The sequence below is a fragment of the Staurois parvus genome, unplaced genomic scaffold, assembly GCF_062004578.1.
Source record: "Staurois parvus isolate SC_StPar_1 unplaced genomic scaffold, SC_StPar_1.0 ptg000137l, whole genome shotgun sequence".
Classification (NCBI taxonomy): Eukaryota; Metazoa; Chordata; class Amphibia; order Anura; family Ranidae; genus Staurois; species Staurois parvus.
This window is the reverse complement of record NW_028317933.1, coordinates 6,240,840-6,261,090: the sequence shown is the minus strand read 5'-3', so window position 1 is coordinate 6,261,090 and position 20,251 is coordinate 6,240,840. Positions and strand designations below refer to the sequence as shown.

The 20,251-nt window shown below is 40.6% G+C and overlaps 1 protein-coding gene across 1 annotated transcript in view; it reads left to right on the top strand.

Moving 5' to 3' along the window:
- Window positions 1–16,540, top strand: part of TOP1 (DNA topoisomerase I) — a 70,015-nt gene extending 53,475 nt beyond the window's left edge. The window contains exons 14-21 of the mRNA XM_089673301.1: window positions 4,081–4,224; window positions 5,354–5,539; window positions 5,663–5,731; window positions 6,342–6,456; window positions 7,985–8,112; window positions 8,211–8,305; window positions 10,153–10,302; window positions 14,641–16,540. Coding sequence (XP_089529427.1) covers window positions 4,081–4,224; window positions 5,354–5,539; window positions 5,663–5,731; window positions 6,342–6,456; window positions 7,985–8,112; window positions 8,211–8,305; window positions 10,153–10,302; window positions 14,641–14,743 — 990 coding nt within the window. The 3' untranslated portion in view covers window positions 14,744–16,540. The remainder of the gene's footprint in view (window positions 1–4,080; window positions 4,225–5,353; window positions 5,540–5,662; window positions 5,732–6,341; window positions 6,457–7,984; window positions 8,113–8,210; window positions 8,306–10,152; window positions 10,303–14,640) is intronic.
- The last annotated feature ends 3,711 nt before the right edge of the window (window positions 16,541–20,251 follow it).

Here is a 20,251-nt window from a genome sequence, read left to right as displayed (position 1 = left end):
GATCTGTCATCGGCCGTGTCCGAGGTGCACGGCCGGTGACAGATCGCACTGCTGCGCCGCTCTGCATTAGCGCAAACTGCGCATGTGCGGGAGCACGCCAAATGGCGTGCACCCAGAGTGCAGAGACACATTTGAAGCCGCCCAACAGCCATTGGCCGGGCGGCTAATTGTTAAGTAAGACCTATCTTGGTCTGGGGTGGCTGCTTGGCACCATGTTGCCTGTTGCCCCTGGAGTTATCCTGGAGTTAAACATTGCTTTTCCTTCCTACCTATGCTGTGTATTGTTTGTAAATGCATTTTTCTTGAATCTGCTTTGGTTTGGTCAAGTGATCCAAAAGCAGCAGCTCCCCTGTGTCAGTGAGCAGCTGCTGCAGGGAAGAGGTGGGACTGGTGACAACGGAGGGGCAATGGAAGGCAGCAGGTGATGTCATTGCTCTGGAAATTTGGCCCATTTGTCAAGCACTCCTTGACCCCAAGGTAGCTAGAACATCCACATCACAAGACTGGAATAGCATGGATTCGGGAATAGGCATTTCCAATGAGCTCTTAAAGGCTAAGCAGCATAGGTAAGAGGACGGGGGGGAGCAGTGTTTTTAAGAACTTGTAGCTCTAACTTATAGGTGGCAATGGAGCAAGGAAGGGTTACAGCTTCGGTAAGGGTTTTTGTCTTTGTCCAATAAATTAACTTGCAGTTCTTGTGGCCACTGCCAAAGAAAGTGAGGGGAAATATTATTATTATTATTATTAATATTATTATTATACAGGATTTATATAGCGCCAACAGTTTGTGCAGTGCTTTACAATATAAAGGGGACAATACAATTACAATACATTTAAGTACTGAAGGAATAGGAGGGCCCTGCTCGTGGAGCTTATAATCTAAATAAACTTAATGGTGATTAAAAACCATTTTCATTGTGGCTAGAACCTTTTTATCAGGTTCTTACTTATGTATGTGTCCTCTTCTGCAAACAATCTCACTACCTTTGTACTCACCAGAGGAGAAATATCCTAAGAGGGACTCAGAATTAATGCCAGTTGTGGTAGTTTCATTTTCAGAGAGAAGAAAATGTAAAAATAGAATTGGTGCTGGAGAAGTTTGGTTATAAATAGTGAAAGTCCATTTAAAAGTAAAAAAATATAAACATAATGCAGCATCAGCGGCAGCACCCTTAAGAGTAAACCTGGACCGCTGTAAGTGTAATAGAGACCAAGGGGCGCCAGACTTAAGTGCCGCATAAAGTTAGTGCAGTTTATTAAAACACATGCAATTGGCAACTCACTAGAGAGTAGAAGTGGTGGCATATCTACAAGTCCTATGGGTGTCTCCCCTATGGTTCCGGCTGTCGAGATGGTCAGGGTAGCCTCTTCGTAGCTGAGCTGTTGGGCTGGAGGATCCAAGAGTGGCCGTCTGCCTGCCGCGATGGGCAGCATGAAACGCAAGATCGCACCGAATGTGACATCAACGGGCAAAACCTGGTGACCTAAGAGTGGGTGGTAAGGCATTTGAAGCTCCTGCTTTAGACCTGAAGAAGTGGAAGCTTCGAAATGCGTTACTGCCCACTCCTACGTCACCACATTTTCCTCATTGACATCACGTCTGGTCCGACGCCATCTTGCGTTCCACACTGGCCATCGTGGCAGACTGCTGCTCTTGCATGCTCCAGCCCCACAGTTCAGCTACGCAGAGGCTACCCGACTATCCTGACAGCCGGAACCATAGGGGAGACATCTGTAGGACTTAGACCTGAAGACAAAGCGGAGGCTTCGAAACGCATTACCGCCCACTTCTACATTACCACATTTTCCCTGTTGACGTCCAGTCCAGCCCCATCTTGTGTTCCACACTGGCCATCGGTAGCAGAGACTATCCTGACCATTCTGATAGCCGGAACCATAGGGGAGACATCCGTAGGATTTGTAGATATACCTGCCACTTCTACTCTCTAGGGAGTTGCCAATTGTATGCCTTTTTAATGAACCGCACTAACTCTATGCTGCACCTAAGTCTGGCACCCCTTTTTGTCTCTTTCTATTAACTTTCAGAGAAAATCTGTCCACATCATTGGTAGTAAAAGCTGTTTTGATTTTGGGCTATTAAGAAAAATGGTCTGCTTCTAAAAATTCTATGTAGTCTGTTTACTTCTTCATTCAGAAATTTTACTGGCTATTGTGCTTATTCTATTCATTCTGTGGCACTGGCTGAATGCATGCAGATCAGCTGTTCTAACTTAGCTGACTATTCGGTTCTGGTTCAGTGACTTTGGAAACATGGAAGCCGCAGTGCAAGGGCAACTGCTATTTTCAGAAGATGAGTGGTGGCAACATATAAATTTTTTAGTGCCGGCCATAGACGGGTCGAAAATCGGCCGATTTTTTTCAGCCGAAAAAAAATCTGACTATTTTCACACTGTTAGCGGGTTAATTGTTTGGCCGTTTTTCGGGTTTTTTGCACCGTTGTTTTTATCAGTCATGTTGGAAAATTTGTGGGCGATTTTCCCGGCAATGATGGGCAAATCGAACGTTTTACCAATTAAAAGAATCTGCGCATGAGCCGTGACCTGCAAGGTTGCCAGCATTCTTTTTACTGGAAAAAAAAAAAAATTATATATATATATATATATATATATATATATATATATATATATATATTTATTTATTATTATTATTTTTTGTTTTGTTTTTTTATTTTCCCCCTGGATCTTTCCTACGAACTGGAAGTCCAGTCTTAGCTATTATATTTTATATGAAGAAGTCTTGTGGTTGCAACAAATGTATCCATTTGTATAGCATAATGTTTTTATTTGGATACATTTGTTGCAACCGCAAGACATAAATATAATAGCTAGGACCGGACTTCCAGTTTGTAGGAAGGATTCAGGAGGAAAATAAAAATTTATATATACAATCCTTGTACGTATTGCTGTCACATTGGTGGCAGCATCCTCGGCGGCAGCGACCGTTTTTTTGTTTATCGGCCGACAATTCGGCCGATAAATGACCCGTCTATGTCCTGCCTTAGACAGATTTTTCTTTAATGGTTTTACTGCAGAAGGTCCTGGCCTATATCAGTGTTTTGAATACTGTTCAAATGTGGGGTTGGTAAATTGTGGCCTATGCCTAGTTATTGCTTCCAGCCAAGATGGTGGATGTTGTGTGGGGTTTTTTTTTTTTTTTTTTTTTTTTTTTTTGTGTGTGTGTGTGTGTATATGTAGTATGTGTGTGTATATATATATGTGTGTGTATGTGTATATATATATATATGTGTGTGTGTGTGTGTGTGTGTATGTATGTATATATGTATGTGTATATATATATGTATGTATGTGTGTGTGTGTGTGTATATATATATATATATATATATATATATATATATATATATATATATATATATATATATATATATAAAAATTATTTATTTTTTTTTTTTTTTTGAAGACTGCCTGTTTAAAGTGTTCACCTACCCAGAAAAACATTAAGCAGTGAAATAACATTACACTCCCTCTCCACATCTCCAGCCCCCACTTCACTTACCTCTGTGGGTGATGAGCTGTCCGTGCCCCCACAGCTAGTGCAGGTTCGGGGATTTCAAATCCCTCCTTTTCTCCCTTTCTGCAGAACTTCTGGGATGGATCAGAGTGATTCTAATTGGTCAGCATTGGCACACAGCATCGCTCTGTCTCATCCTGGATGTGCTGCAGAAAGAAGAGAAGAGCAGGGATTCCATGTCCCAGAACTGCTTCGTCGACTGCATTGACACTGACAGCTCAGCATCCATGGAGATAAGTACAGTAGAAACTATGGGGTGTACCGTGTTCGCTCACCTTTTCAGAAAAAATGAAAAAAGGTGAAAGCTTTATTTCTCAGTTAGTTAAGCAGGCAATCACAAACTGCAAGTTTTCACTGTAAAAGCATGAGGTCTGACAATTGCTCCCTTGAATGTTGAGGGTCACCTTTCACCTGCTTCTTGGAAATAAACTGACTAAAAGCAAAATAATATCCAAAGAAGTTGTATTAAAGTGCAAATTCACAGTTGGTGAATTGCCTTAAATTTTATTTTATTTTTTTTCTTCTTTTTAGGGAGAGAAGGACTGGCAGAAATATGAGACCGCCCGTAGGCTGAAGTTGTGTGTTGATAAGATCCGTAATTCTTACAAAGAAGACTGGAAATCCAAGGAAATGAAAGCCAGACAGAGAGCTGTTGCACTGTACTTTATTGATAAGGTGAGGCATTTACTTGCATAGGTGAAGTAGTAGTTCAAGTCATTTGGGTAGCCTTAGTTGATTGAGCAATAGTGTTCACTTAACTCTTTGATGGATTTTTTTGTTTTGGGGAAAACTTTGTAAAATAAATTAAGTTCAGTACAGTGGTATATGGGATGTTTGGGAAAAGAAATGCTGGCCATTCTAGTTAACACCCAGTACTAGGTTTGCATTTTGGTGTTGTCTTTACAACTCCCCTGACTTATTCAAGACCAGCATAACAGCTGCTCCATAAAGCAGGCCATACACATGGTGTGTATATATATTAGTGTATGTGTGTATATGTATGTGTGTGTATATATATATATATATATATATATATATATATATATATACTGAGGGGTGAAGGTGAGCGAGTTTGAAGAGAGTTTACATCTGTGAGGATTGTAGGGTGTGCATGTTTTATAGTGGTGAGATGAAGAAGCAGACTGCGTAAAAGCTGAAAGAGCTGGATGGGGAAACAGGTCACCTATAGTCTGATTAGCATTTGAAGTTGTCTGCTGTGGCTTCTCGCTTTGTGCATACACTGAAGTGCAGAGCCGAAGTACAATACTTAAGCCACGATCAATACTTTTAGCCAAGCTGATGGTTGCCAATGCTACCCCTGGCTGAGCCTCTGCTATGGAAACCCTAAATTTTTATACTGAGTTGGGTGGGGGTATTGCCAATGAATCAATTAAGAATGCATAGTCACATGGCTAGCAGGGAAACTTCTCACACCAGAAGAGGACTACAAGAGAGCAGGAGGGCAGAGTTGTAAAGATTAGGATCAGCTCATAAATTTGGGTTGGACAATAAGAGCAAAATAAACCTCACAGTAATATGGACAGAGTTAGAGATTTTGGAAGCAGTAAGAATTACCAATAAAAACACTGATAGTTATGAATCCGCTTCAGTTAGAGGTGGATTTTAAAAGCAGTATAGAGTACCATATAGCAGTGCAGAGTGAATTAGCATTCATACATGGCATGGGTGATAGTACAGATGGATATTGCTCGCAGACATTTACTTTAGCCAAGATGATAGTTGCCAATGCTACCCCTGGCTGTGCTGCCCTAGTAATCTACCACCTCTGTACACTTTTTTTTAGCTTGCTCTGAGAGCTGGTAATGAAAAGGAGGAAGGAGAGACGGCTGACACTGTAGGCTGCTGCTCATTGAGAGTGGAACATATAAAACTTTTCCTTGAGATGGATGGTCAGGAATATGTGGTCGAGTTTGACTTCCCCGGTAAAGATTCCATCCGCTACTACAACAAGGTGCCTGTGGAGAAAAGGGTATGTACCTATATGAGTGCTTGTTTTAGTCATGGATAGAATGATCCTGGCATCAACTGTAGTCTAGATCTTTTAATTATATCTTTACATCCTTCTTTTTTTTCTTTTTTCTCCCCACCTCAGGTTTTTAAGAATCTGCAACTTTTTATGGAAAACAAACAACCTGAGGATGACTTGTTTGATAGGCTCAATGTAAGTGTCTTACTATAACTTTTAAAGTCTGTGAATTTCATTCAGTGTGTGGCCATCCCTGTTCAACAGAGGCCGAATCATGCCAAAGGGACATGTTGAAAATCTTTCTTGGTCAGCTGCAGTTGCTGTCAGAATTTACTATCCCAGCGGTAAAGAAATTCCTCAATCCACTTTTGTTTATGGTGACGGAATAATTAATTTGATTTATTTTGTTGTGGCCATCTTTAAGGCCCACTGATTGTCTAGCCCCTATTCCACCCCCCCTTTCCATATTTGCAAAGACATCCCCTTCCAGTGTCCTGAAACTCCAGTCTGGTGCTTAGTGGTTTAAGACCCGTGGTTTCCTCACTACCAGCTACAGTTAGATAGTAACCTGTGAAAATGGACTCTTCTGGAAGTCTGTGGGAAGAACTGAAATCTTATGCTGGCTTGAGTGCCTTTTTAGGGCAGAACTTTTTTTTTTTTGGATTGGATTTTTTCTCCTTTTTTCGTGGCTTTTGTAAGTTTCAAGGGAGGAAGAGAAGCAGGATTTGAGTTTGTAGCCAGTTGTACTTGAATATCAAAGTAGGTCCTCCAAGTACAAATGGTAATGCTTTTTGTTATCTCCTAGACAAGCATTTTAAACAAACACCTTCAGGACCTGATGGATGGACTGACAGCCAAAGTGTTCAGAACATACAACGCCTCTATTACCCTACAGCAGCAACTGAAGGAGCTCACAAACGGTAAGTGTGTGTGTGTGTGTGTGTTTCTGATGGCCATTCTTGGTTGTATTGCATGTTGAGTTGGTGGGGGTTCTGTTTTTTATTCTTTAGTGCAGGCATGTCCAAAGTCCGGCCCGCGGGCCATTTACGGCCCGAGGGTCGGTTTAATACGGCCCTCCATGTCAGTGTGTCAGTGTGTCTTACGGAGCGAATATGGAGCGGCCGGTCCGGTATTTCCACCGCGGCCGTGTCAGAATACCGGGCCGGCCGCTCAGCTCTGCAGCGGGACCTTACCTGTTCCTCTATCCAGCGGCGCGCTGTCTTCCCGGCTTCTGTAGTGTGGGCGCTGGGCATGACAGCCGGGTGCCAAGTGCGCATGCGCAAGAAGCGGTGCTTTTTGTGAATGGTAAGGCGGTACCTGGGACACATGACAGATCCCAGAAGCCGCCGGACCAATCACAAAACGCAAGTGCTTCTCGCTCATGCACACTGGGCACCCGGCTGTCATGCCGAGCGCCATTACAGAAGCCGGGAAGACAGCGCGCGGCTGGATCGAGGAACAGGTAAGATCAAAGAACAACTGCGGAAGTAAGAGCGGGTACCTGTCAAATTCAGGTACCCGCTTCCCACCTCCCCAAAGGTCAGCAGTCATCTGTACTGTCCGCAGTCTCTGGTCATCCCTGTGCTGTCCGCAGTCTCTGGTCATCCCTGTGCTGTCCGCAGTCTCTGGTCATCCCTGTGCTGTCCGCAGTCTCTGGTCATCCCTGTGCTGTCCGCAGTCTCTGGTCATCCCTGTGCTGTCCGCAGTCTCTGGTCATCCCTGCGCTGTGTCTGCAGTCCATTAGTTCAGAATTTTTTTTTTTCCTGTTTTCTGCCTCTAAAACCTAGGTGCGTCTTATGGTCAGGTGCATCTTATACGGCGAAAAATACGGTAACTTGGCATAAAATAATTTATTTGCATTTAATTGTAATGGTTCAAAGAATGTTTGGAAAAATGTTCGGCCCTCCACCATGTTCACTTCCTCCAATCTGGCCCTCTTTGAAAAAAGTTTGGGCACCTCTGCTTTAGTGCCTCCTGTAGCAAAATATGTGCACAGCCTTGTCCACACACTTTATTCATTTATAGGTAGTCTTGTGCTAGAAAGACAGGAGGAGTTGGAATTCCTAATTTCTGTGGATTTAGGGCACATGGCAGGACCAAGTGTCTAATCTACTCTCTAATTTCTGTGGATTTAGTTCACTTGGCCATTTATAATTGATGACTCCCAGAAACTGTATTTGTTGGTATCTACTTTTGTTATGCAAGAAGACTTAGTTTGTAAGAAATTGAAATGCATATATGATCAGTCTGTAGTTGGGCCTAACTTGAAATGGTACAGTGACCAGGGCTATGTTTAGACTTTGTCACTTTTGCATTGTTATACTGTTTTATAAGATTAGGATATTCGCTAAAAATTGATGGTAATGCTTCGCTGTCAGTATTCTAAGTCTATCCTATTTAGCTGATGCATTTAAATAGTCTAATCATTTTGTTCATTTATTTTAACAGGCGATGATAATGTCGCTGCCAAAATCTTGTCTTACAATCGTGCCAATAGAGCTGTGGCTATATTATGTAACCATCAGCGTGCTCCACCTAAAACCTTTGAGAAATCTATGATGAACTTGCAGACCAAGGTAGTACCTCTCAGGGTTTCTACAGAATCCATTTTATACTGGACAATTTAGTTCACTGTGTAGATCAGTATTGAGAGCTACTGTTACTCTTTTTGTAGATTGATGCCAAGAAGGATCAGCTAACAGATGCACGACGAGAGCTGAAAAGCGCCAAAGCAGATGCCAAGGTCAAACGGGATGAAAAGACAAAGAAGTACGTGTGGGATGGTTCTTTTTTTGTGTGTGTGTAGTACAAAACTACACATTATATTTCATTTTAAAACTTATTTGGAACTGTAGTGACGGTCTACCAACACAATTTTGTTCAGTCAATCTGATTAGGTAGGCTATTCCAATACATTGCTATCGGTATTCTGATCCAATTAAAACGATCTAGAACTGATGTGGCATTCATAACATGGATTGGGAAGGTTGGCAAAATTTAAGGTGTGTGTGTGTGTTCATTGATTTGCTTTCCCCTGTTTATTGAATCAATATCAAGGTTAGTTGCTAAACTAGCATATACAATATCGGTGAAATTCTCCTTTTAATCCATATTAGCAGTGGTTAAGGAATTGAAGAAAAAATTGACCATTGCAGAGGAATACACAGTAATAATCTGTCTTACTCATTGAATAAGTGGCATGAGATTAGTTTGCGCCTGTGGAACCTCTTTGTGCGATGATGAGGCAGCACTGATGCGCACTGATAGGCGGCACTGATAGGCAGCACTGATGCGCACTGATAGGCAGTACTAATGAGGTGGCACGAATAGGCGGCACTGATAGACAGCACTAATGAGGTGTCACGGATAGGCGGCACTAATATGCAGCACTGATAGGCGGCACTGATGGGTGACGCTGACGATGGGTACTGATAGACGGCACTAACTGGCATCACTGCTGGGCACTGACTGGCGGCACTGACTGGCACAACCCCTGGGCACTGACTGGTGGCACTGCTGGGCTGCTCTGGTGGGTGGGCACAGGTGGGTGGCACTGCTGGGCACAGGTGGGTGGCACTGCTGGGCGGCACTGCAGAGTGGCACAGGTGGGTGCACTGCTGGGCACAGGTGGGTGATCTGCTGGGCATGGGTGGGCGGAGCTAGTGGGCGCACTGCTGGGCACAGGTGGGCGGAACTTGCAGGTGGCACTGCACTCCGTGCCCTGATGATCGGTGCCAATCCCCGCTCTGACAACTGCCGGTTCTCGGCAGTACTTTCCTCACGATCTGACAGCGTGGGGAAAGTGCAGCCGAGAACCGGCACTTGCATTTCCCTCTGATCAGCGTGTCATTGGACACCGCTGATCACGTGGTAAAAGGCCGCTGTGATTGGCCTTTTACCACATCACGTGATCAGCTGTGTCCGTAGGCCACAGCGATCACGGAGATCGCCGGGTGCGCGCCCCCTGGGGCGCGCAGGAGAGCGCGTTCTGGGAGGACGTCATATGACGTCCACCCAGAACTGGCCGGCCGCAGTGCAGCCGCCATTTGGCTATCTGCGGTCGGCAGCTAGTTTAAAGAACTTTGCCCATATGTCGCCTTTAATACAGATTACAAAGTGCAGCAGTATGCAGTGTAAAATGTGTTTGTGTAATGTATATCTTTGTGCAGTTGGCAGTAATGTGTAACATAATACACAGCTCATACAGTGCAGTGGTCAGGAGCATGTAATGTAACCTTGCTTTTCATGGTCATTTTGGTAGAAGAATGCCCCCTTACACTGATGCCACTAGCTATTTACCTGGGAGAAAAGGACTCTGTGCTGTGTCTTTTGCTCAGCTGAGTCACGTTGGTGCTGGAACTAAGCACACACCATCAGGCTGAAGATCCCTTTTGCCCAGCGGTGCTTGTGGTATAGTTGTTGTTAGACTTGGGGCACACACCCCAGGTACCTGGGTCTAGCAGCCTTCCTGGTGGTCACTATAGGGATAAGGTATGGTTAATGGAGTAGGCGCACATCTGCTCCATCATGCACCATTCTGTAGGTATCTAATGAAATGCACAATATCCCCTTGGTCATCTCTCTTCAGTTAAAGGAATTTTTGTATTTTCTTGCAGGTTGGTGGAAAGCAAGAAGAAGGCTGTACAGAGGATAGAAGAGCAGCTGATGAAACTGGAGGTTCAAGCCACAGACAGAGAAGAAAACAAACAAATTGCTCTAGGAACCTCCAAACTTAACTACTTGGACCCAAGAATCTCTGTAGCTTGGTAAGAGCAGCTTTTATATTTTTAGTTTAGTAGCAGCCTTTTACAGGGTAATGTTTTAGTAGTGTGGGTGCTTAACATTTTGATTTTATTAGCATTTTCCACTTTTTTATTGTACCTTTTTTTTGATTAGCTTCAGTTGCTGCACATAAACAGATATTACAGTTGCAAAAAAAAAAAAAAAAAAATCTATATTAAAGAGGAGCTTCATTCAACCTCCCTGTTTGCCCGCTCCCCCCACCTCTGATCTGTATAGCTGGATTTTGCAAAAAAAGCATACTTGCACACCTGTTGATTCAGTAATGCTCCTTGAGGATTCACTGCAGCATATCTAGTCCCATGCTGCATTCTTCTGACATAACCAGGGGGTTGAAATGCATGCCTTTTTGTCATCATTTATTTGCTTCAGGTACTTATGTAGCGCCGTCAATTTATGCAGATAGATATATATATAGAGATATATATATATATATATATATATATATATATATATATATATATGTATGTATGTGTGTATATATATATGTATATGTGTGTGTATATATATATATATATATATATATATATATATATATATATATATATATATATGTATATATAGTGGGGATCGAAAGTTTGGGCACCCCAGCTAAAAATTTGTATTAATGTGCATAAAGAAGCCAAGGAAAGATGGAAAAATCTCCAAAAGGCATCAAATTACAGATTAGACATTCTTATAATATGTCAACAAAAGTTAGATTTTATTTCCATCATTTACACTTTCAAAATAACAGAAAACAAAAAAATGGCGTCTGCAAAAGTTTGGGCACCCTGCAGCGTTAATATCTTGTACTGCCCCCTTTGGCAAGTATCACAGCTTGTAAACGCTTTTTGTAGCCAGCCAAGAGTCTTTCAATTCTTGTTTGAGGTATCTTTACCCATTGTTCCTTACAAAAGTCTTCCAGTTCTTTGAGATTTCAGGGCTGTCTGTCACGTACTGCTCTTTTAAGGTCTATCCATAGATTTTCAATTATTAAATATGTGTATATCCACCTACCCCCAAAATATCTCAAAAAGTCACACTTTCTCCCCAGAAAGTAATACAATATTATAACCTTTTTGAATTTACATAAACATATTCATATTCAAATACCATAATAATAAAATAAAAATCAAAAAACATCCAATAAAAAGTGTCCCAATAAACAAAAAAATTGTCCCAATAAAAACAAAAATAGTGAAAATAGTGTCCAAAAAAATGTCCCAATGTTCAAACTTTATCATCCAGTAGGAAGAAATCCTATTTCATCCCGCGATACCTCAAAAAAAACAAATTTGAATAATCTAGTGCATTACCTTTATAAATAATATTTATAAATAATATATTCACTCCGTGCAAAAACACAAAACACAAAAACTGTGCAAAAACTGTATATATATCTCTTTCGTGCACAAAAAAATTAACTGTGACCACTCTGTGAGCACTGCAATACTGTGTATCCACCAACACCAATAGTATTTAGATACTATTACCCTCTGTATCAATATACCAGCATCCAATGAGATCTTCTAATTTGCTCCAAAGAAATTATTCCAAGGTCCTCAAAAGACAAGAAGGGTCTCAAGGCTCATATTCAAGGTATAGGTAAGAAATTTTAATAGCCACTTACATTAAAATATCATAAATCCAGCTCCCAACATGTTTCTTGTGTGAGTTCTATCAAACAAATGCGATAAGCCATATGTTGACAACCCACAAAATGGCCGCGGCGACACTTCCGGTCTGCGTGCGTGCGTCACGACGTCACACCCTTAACGCGTTTCGTCTCTTCCGGACTTCATCTGAAGGGATCTGATCCCTTCAGATGAAGTCCGGAAGTGACGAAACGCGTTAAGGGTGTGACGTCGTGACGCACGCACGCAGACCGGAAGTGTCGCCGCGGCCATTTTGTGGGTTGTCAACATATGGCTTATCGCATTTGTTTGATAGAACTCACACAAGAAACATGTTGGGAGCTGGATTTATGATATTTTAATGTAAGTGGCTATTAAAATTTCTTACCTATACCTTGAATATGAGCCTTGAGACCCTTCTTGTCTTTTGAGGACCTTGGAATAATTTCTTTGGAGCAAATTAGAAGATCTCATTGGATGCTGGTATATTGATACAGAGGGTAATAGTATCTAAATACTATTGGTGTTGGTGGATACACAGTATTGCAGTGCTCACAGAGTGGTCACAGTTAATTTTTTTGTGCACGAAAGAGATATATATACAGTTTTTGCACAGTTTTTGTGTTTTGTGTTTTTGCACGGAGTGAATATATTATTTATAAATATTATTTATAAAGGTAATGCACTAGATTATTCAAATTTGTTTTTTTTGAGGTACCGCGGGATGAAATAGGATTTCTTCCTACTGGATGATAAAGTTTGAACATTGGGACATTTTTTTGGACACTATTTTCACTATTTTTGTTTTTATTGGGACAATTTTTTTATTGGGACAATTTTTTTGTTTATTGGGACACTTTTTATTGGATGTTTTTTGATTTTTATTTTATTATTATGGTATTTGAATATGAATATGTTTATGTAAATTCAAAAAGGTTATAATATTAGATTTTCAATTATGTTGAGGTCAGGAGATTGTGAAGGCCATGGCAAAACCTTCAGTTTACGCCTCTTGATGTAATCCCCCGTGGATTTCGAGGTGTGTTTAGGATCATTATCCATTTGTAGAAGCCAGTCTCTCTTTAACTTCAGCTTTTTCACAGATGGCATCAAGTTACCATCCAAAATTTGCTGAAATTTTATTGAATCCATTTTTCTTTCTACTCGTGAGATGTTCCCTGTGCCACTGGCTGCAACACGACCCCAAAGCATGATTGATCCAACCCCATGCTTAACAGTTGGACAGAGGTTCTTTTCATTAAATTCTGTGCCCCTTCTTCTCCAAACATACCTTTGCTCATTCCGGCCAAAAAGTTCAATTTTAACCTCATCGGTCCACAGAACTTGTTTCCAAAATGCATCAGGCTTGTCTATATGTTCATTTGCAAAGTTTAAACGGTGATTTTTGTGGTGAGGACGTAGAAGAGGTTTTCTTCTGATGACTCTTCCATGAAGACCATATTTGTACAAGTATCTCTTTATAGTGGAATAGTGTACCACAACTCCAGTGTCTGCCAGATCTATCTGGAGGGATCGTGCAGTCAAACGTGGGTTTTGAATTGTTTTTCTCACAATCCTGTGAGCTGTTCTGTCTGATATTTTTCTTGGTCTTCCAGATCTTGCTTTAACTTCCACTGTTCCTGATGACTGCCATTTCTTAATTACATTCCAAACCGAGGATATTGACATCTGAAAACGCTTTGCTATCTTCTTATAGCCTTCTCCAGCTTTGTGAGCGTCAGCTATTTTCAGTTTCAGTTTTCTAGACAACTGCTTAGAAGAACCCATGGTGCTGATTGTTGGGGCAAGGGCAGATGAGTCTGGACATTTAAAACCTTTGAGATTGACATCACCTGGTCTTCCCAGATGATGATTGAGAACAATCCATGACACTGGCAGGTCTCAGCTTTGCAAAGGGGGCAGTGCATGCTATAAATTCTGCAGGGTGCCCAAACTTTTGCAGACGCCATTTTTTTGTGTTCTGTTATTTTGAAAGTGTAAATGATGGAAATAAAATCTAACTTTTGTTGACATATTATAAGAATGTCTAATCTGTAATTTGATGCCTTTTGGAGATTTTTCCATCTTTCCTTGGCTTCTTTATGCACAATAATACAAAGTTTTAGTTGGGGTGCCCAAACTTTCGATCCCCACTGTATGTATATATGTATGTATATGTGTATATATATATATATATATATATCTCATTCACATCAGTCCCTAACCCTCAAGGAGCATACAACCTAAGGTCCCATTCATACATACACATACTGGGGGCCAATTCAGACAGGATCCAATTAACCTACCAGCATGTCTTTGGAGCGTGGGAGGAAACGGCAGTACCCAGAGGAAACCCACGCAAGCACAGGGAGAACATGCAAACTCCAGGCAGGTGGTGCCGTGGTTGGGATTCAAACCAACGACCCTAGTACTGCCAGGTGGAAGTGCTGCCCCATCATGGGGGTGGGCAACTTTAAAAACCATAGACTGTCATGAGCTGGGAAGTGGGTATGCCAAGAGGCTGCTGGTGGCCACTTGTACACTTAATTTTGGCCTAAGCCAGTAGTTGGGAACTGCATGGAACGGTCACTAAGAAAGCTGGGAAGGGTGAAGTTCTGCTTTTACATTCTGTATAAAAAAAAATCTTTAATGTGGATACTGTGATTAATCATTTCTTCTTGCTCTCAGGTGTAAAAAATTTGGTATCCCCATTGAGAAGATCTACAACAAAACACAGCGAGAGAAGTTTGCTTGGGCTATTGACATGGTGGAGGATGACTATGAGTTTTAACGTGTGCGCGAGAGACAATTTTTTTGTGTTCTTAATTTGTTTTTAATTATTTTAAGCCTGGATGTCGCCTCGGAAAGGGATTTTGTTTTATTTTTATTTTATTTTTTTTCTAGAGAGCTGTGAGCCTTGCCTTTTTATTAACTTAATTTTATTTTAAGATGGGAAGGGGATATGCAGCAGATTAAGGGGAGATAAAGAGACATGGATTATAACTAAAATATTAATATTACCATCCCCTTGCTGCCTTCAGTATTGTCCCATGGACAAGAACTATATATACATATGTACAAAATGGGTGAGCTGAAGTTGTTTTTATGTGTGTTTTAAGATGGGAGGTTTTCACCAGGCATAAAAATCCGCTTTTCAAAAAAGTCTGTATAATAGAGTTAAAAAAAAATATCCTGTGTGTTTTTACAGTTAAGATTTTTTGCGATAACGTCTATTTTAATAGAAAACTATAAATTGTACCCTTCCCTTTCATCTGGACATATCCCCTTACCCTGGTTACACTGTTCTGCTGAAAAGAGGGGGCGTGTTGTCTGGCAGCTGAGGGGTCACTTTGACTCCTGTTTTCCCATTAAAAGTGAATCTGGGCCTTGTGGTCTAAAACTGGGGGACAGGAAGCAGTCTTTTGCCCGCAGCAACCAATCGTGTGAAACTTTGTATGCAATGTGCATTCTTGATGGAAGCGGGTTACCATAGAAAACAAACTTCAATCTAATCAGGTTTAATCTGTACTTTTTTCCTTTAGTGTAGATTTAGAGAACTAAAAATGCAGGTTGCTGTAGAGAAGACGATAGGACTAATTCATGGAGAAAGCATTTAGCACAAAATTGGCAATGAATTGGGTTTCACCTTGGGGGGGGGTGGAAGGGAGGTGCTAGTGGATCGATTCTGAACTCCAGTTGTGTACATTTTCTCTAGTTTCCATGAATTGGCTCCAATATCGCATTTCCTTTCTCCAGTTTTTATGCAGGAGTCCCATGTCTGAGCCATCCACAGTTGGTTTGGGCACTTGGATACAAATGTGACTTTTTTTTTTTTTTTTTTTTTTTTCATTTTGTCAATTTCTGTAAGGGGATTTTTTTTTCTTTTCATTTTAAACTTTTCTTTTTAGAAATGTGAATTATTTTTTTTTTCCTCTTTGCCCAATATCTATTCACTATTTTAAGTATTTAATCCTGTATCTTAGTAGCAAAAAAAAAAAAACAGAAAAAACAGTATCAAAAACAGTTGTACCATTGTAGGAACATTGAACTTTCATTTCAGTAAATGCTTTTAAAAGAATTTTATTTAATGTGAAAAGTACTTTTGTAGAAGTACAACAGAGACCAAACTTGTTGAACCTTTTTGTATAAAAGAATTCTTTGTCACAGAGAGATGAACTGACACCCCACAGAAAAGTGGGGGTACTTGCCATTGTTCCTGGAGTTGCTTAAGTCATATAAGCTTAGTAAATGGCAACTCTAAGATATAGGGAGAACTTTACAGATGTGGACAACTCTGTTGGAAGCCATTGGTGGCTGCCAGGGAGGACTTTTTTTGAAAGCTATACTTGAAACTAATTCCACAATGGACTGGCTAATATTTAGTAAAGGCGGTTTTAATTGGAGGAAAAGAAAATTTGTCATACAGGGTTTATGGAGAGCCTGTAATGCATTTTTTTTTTTTCTTATAAATGCGAGTGTTCACAAAAATCCTTTCTTTTATGAATATCTCCCCCCATCTCCTATTTTTATCATGATTTGCCATTAACTCGAGTGTAGGTTATTTAAAAATAAAACCCTACAACTTGCATTTGACTGTGTTGTATTACTTCAATGTGTGTAATATTTTTTTTTTTTTAAGATTTTATATATATATATATATATATATATATATATATATATATATATATATATATATATATATATACATACATACACACTTGTGTATCCAGAAAGTATGTACAGCGCTTACATTTTGCCACATTTTGTTACAGCCTTATACCAAAATCATTAAATTAAATTTTGTACCTCAACATTCTTCAAACAATACCCCATAATAATAACATGAAAGAAGTTTGTTGTGAAATCTTTGCAATGTATTAAAAATAAACCAAAAAATACCACATGTACATAAGTATGCACAGCCTTTGCTATGACACTTAAAATTGACCTCTGGTGCATCCTGTTCCCACTGATCATCCTTGAGATGTTTCCACAACTTGATTGGAGTCCACCTGTGGGAAATTCAGTTGATTTGGACATGATTAGAACAGGCATAAACCTGTCTATATAAGGTCCCACAGTTAACAGTGCATGTCAGAGCACAAACCAAGCCTTGAAATCCAAGGAATTGTCTGTACAACTCAGAGACAGGATTGTATCAAGGCACAGATCTGGGGAAGGGTACAGAAACCTTTCTGCAGCATTGAAGGTCCCAATGAGCACAGTGGCCTCCATCATCTGTAAATGGAAGAAGGTTGGAACCACCAGGAATCTTCCTAGAGCGGGCCGCCCGGCCAAAATGAGCGATCTAGGGAGAAGGGCCTTAGCCAGGGAGGTAACCAAGCACCTGATGGTCACCCTGAAAGCGCTCCAGTGTTTCTCTGTGGAGAGAGGAGAACCTTCCAGAAGAACAACCATCTCTGCAGCACTCCACCAATCAGGCCTGTGTGGTAGAGTGGCCAGATGGAAGCTACTCCTCTGTAAAAGGCAAATGGCACCCTGCCTGAAGTTTGCCAAAAGGTACCTGAGGGACTCTCAGACCATGAGAAACTAAACTCTCTGGTCTGATGAAACAAAGATTGAACTCTTTGGCCTGAATGCCAAGCATCATGTCTGGAGGAAAGCAGGCACCACTCACCTCCTGGCCAATGCCATCCCTATAGTGAAGCATGGTGGTGGCAGCATCATGTGGTGTTTTTCAGCGGCAGGAACTGGGAGACTAGTTGGGATTGAAGGAAAGATGAATTCAGCAATGTACAGAGACTTGTTTGTTGAAAACCTGTTCCAGAGCACTCTGGACCTTAGACTGGGGCAACGATTCATCTTTCAACAGGACAACAACCCTAAGTACACAGCCCACATAACAAAGGCGTGGCTACGGGCTGACTCTGAATTTCCTGGAGTGGCCCAGCCAGAGCCCAGACTTGAACCTGATTTGAACATCTCTGGAGAGATCTGAAAATGGCTGTGCACCGACGCTCCCCATCCAACCTGATGGAGCTTGAGAGGTACTGCAAAGAAGAATGGGAGAAATTGACAAAAATAGGTGTACCAAGCTTGTAGCGTCATACTCAAAACGACTTGAGGCTGTAATTGGTGCTAAATGTGCTTCAACTACGTATTCAGCAAAGGCTGTGAATACTTGTGTACATGTGTTTTTTGTTTTTTATTTTTAATAAATTGCAAAGATTTCAAAATGAACTTATTTCACGTTGTCATTATGGGGTATTGTTTATAGAATGTTGAGGAGAAAAAAGAATTGAATCCATTTTGAAGTAAGGCTGTAACATAAAATGTGGCAAAAGTTAAGCGCTGTGAATACTTTCTGTATGCACTGTGTGTGTGTTTGCATTTAATTATTTAACCCACTTTAAAAAAAAAAAAAAAAGCACTATATTTCGGAAGCTGCCTATTGATTAATCTGTGTGTAGGCAACCTTTGGGAAATAGTGGAGTTCTGGTTAGGAACTGCAGTTCACTAGCATCCTGCACTGACATGGTTTTAAGAGGACACAGATTAACTGTAGCTCTTAAAAGCACCCACAATTCCCCAAAGACAGGCTTTACACTTTTCTATGAATGGTCAGCCAAGAAATTGTAGGTGCACATCTATTGTTGCTTATAATTACAATGAATCACTATTGGGGAAAATATGGTTACCACAAAATTTCCTGTTGATAAAAGCAGAACTCAGGTGTTGTTGCACCCCCACCCCTACTTTTAAATATACATACATACATACATACATACATTTTATTCCATACATACATTTATTCCATAACGAGTTCTTGCTCTTCAACCACACAGGGGAGTTCTTACTTCTGCTGATATGAGTGGCGTTTTAAAGGCGGGGTGTTAAGTAATTGAATCAATGACTGTATGAGCTCAGAGGAAGTGAGTTGAATGATGCTGGGTGTCCGTAAAAAAAAAACAAACAAAAAAAAAAAAACTTCAGACTAGCAACATCTAGTGGTGAAATGGAATTCTGTGGGGACAGCCCTAGATGGAAAGTATTGCAGCGAAATGTTTATTTTAACCACCTCAATACCGGGCACTTTTACCCCCTTCCTGCTCAGACCAATTTTCAGCTTTCAGTGCTTTCACACTTTGATAATTACTTAGTCATGCAACACTACCCAAATTAATTTTTTTTTTTTTTTTCTCACACAAATAGAGCTTTGTTTTGTGGTACTTAATTAACACTGGTTGTTTTTGTTTGCACTGTAAATTAAAAAAGAATGAGAAATTTAGGAAAAAACACATTTTTCATTGTTCTAAAATTTTACAAATAAGAAATTTTTCTTCATAAATTTGGAGCAAAATGTATACTGCTACATTGCTTTGGTAAAAATAATCCCAATCGGTGTGTATTATTTGGTCTGTGTGGAACTTATGCAGGCCATAGATGGGTTGAAAATCAGCTGATTTTTTTTTGGGCTGGACAAAAAATCGGCTGATTTTCTCACCGTTAATGGGTTAATTAATCGGCCGTTTTTCTGGATTTTGGCACATTTTTTTTATCGATAAAGTTGGAAAAAATCAGCCGATTTTTTGCGGCATTGATGGGCAAATCGGCCGATCTTTTTACCGATAGAATAGCGGACTGGAATTCTTCTTCCCTCATGCGCAGATTTTTTTTATTTGACATGAAAAAGTATTGCAGTTGCAACAATGTATCTATTTGTATCCAAATAAAAACCTCTGTATCCAAAATGGATACATTGTTGCAACCGCAATATTTTTTAATGTCAAATATAATAGCAGAGCTCTCTGCGAGGACAGAAGTAATTAAATGCTGGCCATAGACGGGATGAAAATCGTTTAAAAAAAAAAAAAAAAAAAGGCCGGACGGTTTTCGACCCATCTGTGGCCTGCATAAGTCTACAAGCTATGGTACCAATCATTGAAAATTGAATACACCTGATGTACTGTCAGCCTATCTCATTTCTTGAGACACTTATCCTCAGTTCACATCTGTGTGGGTGGTGCTGTTGCCGATCCGCACGAAAATCCGTGCAGCCGCACCACCCACACAGAGAAATGCGGACCCGTGGGCGGGAATCAAGGTTCCTGTGCGGGCTGCGTTTTTCCAAAGAAGTGTAGGGACTTCTTCCCTGCGTGTCATTGGCACAGGAGTCCATTTAAATGAATGGGCTCTCATGCCCATGCAAAACGTGGCCCGCATGGCCGCATATATTTGAACTGGGGGTAACAAGCCAGGACAGTACAAATTTTGGAAAGTAGACATCTCAATTCTTTGGAAAATGAAGAAATTAAATAAAATTTTGTTTTTGTCTTTT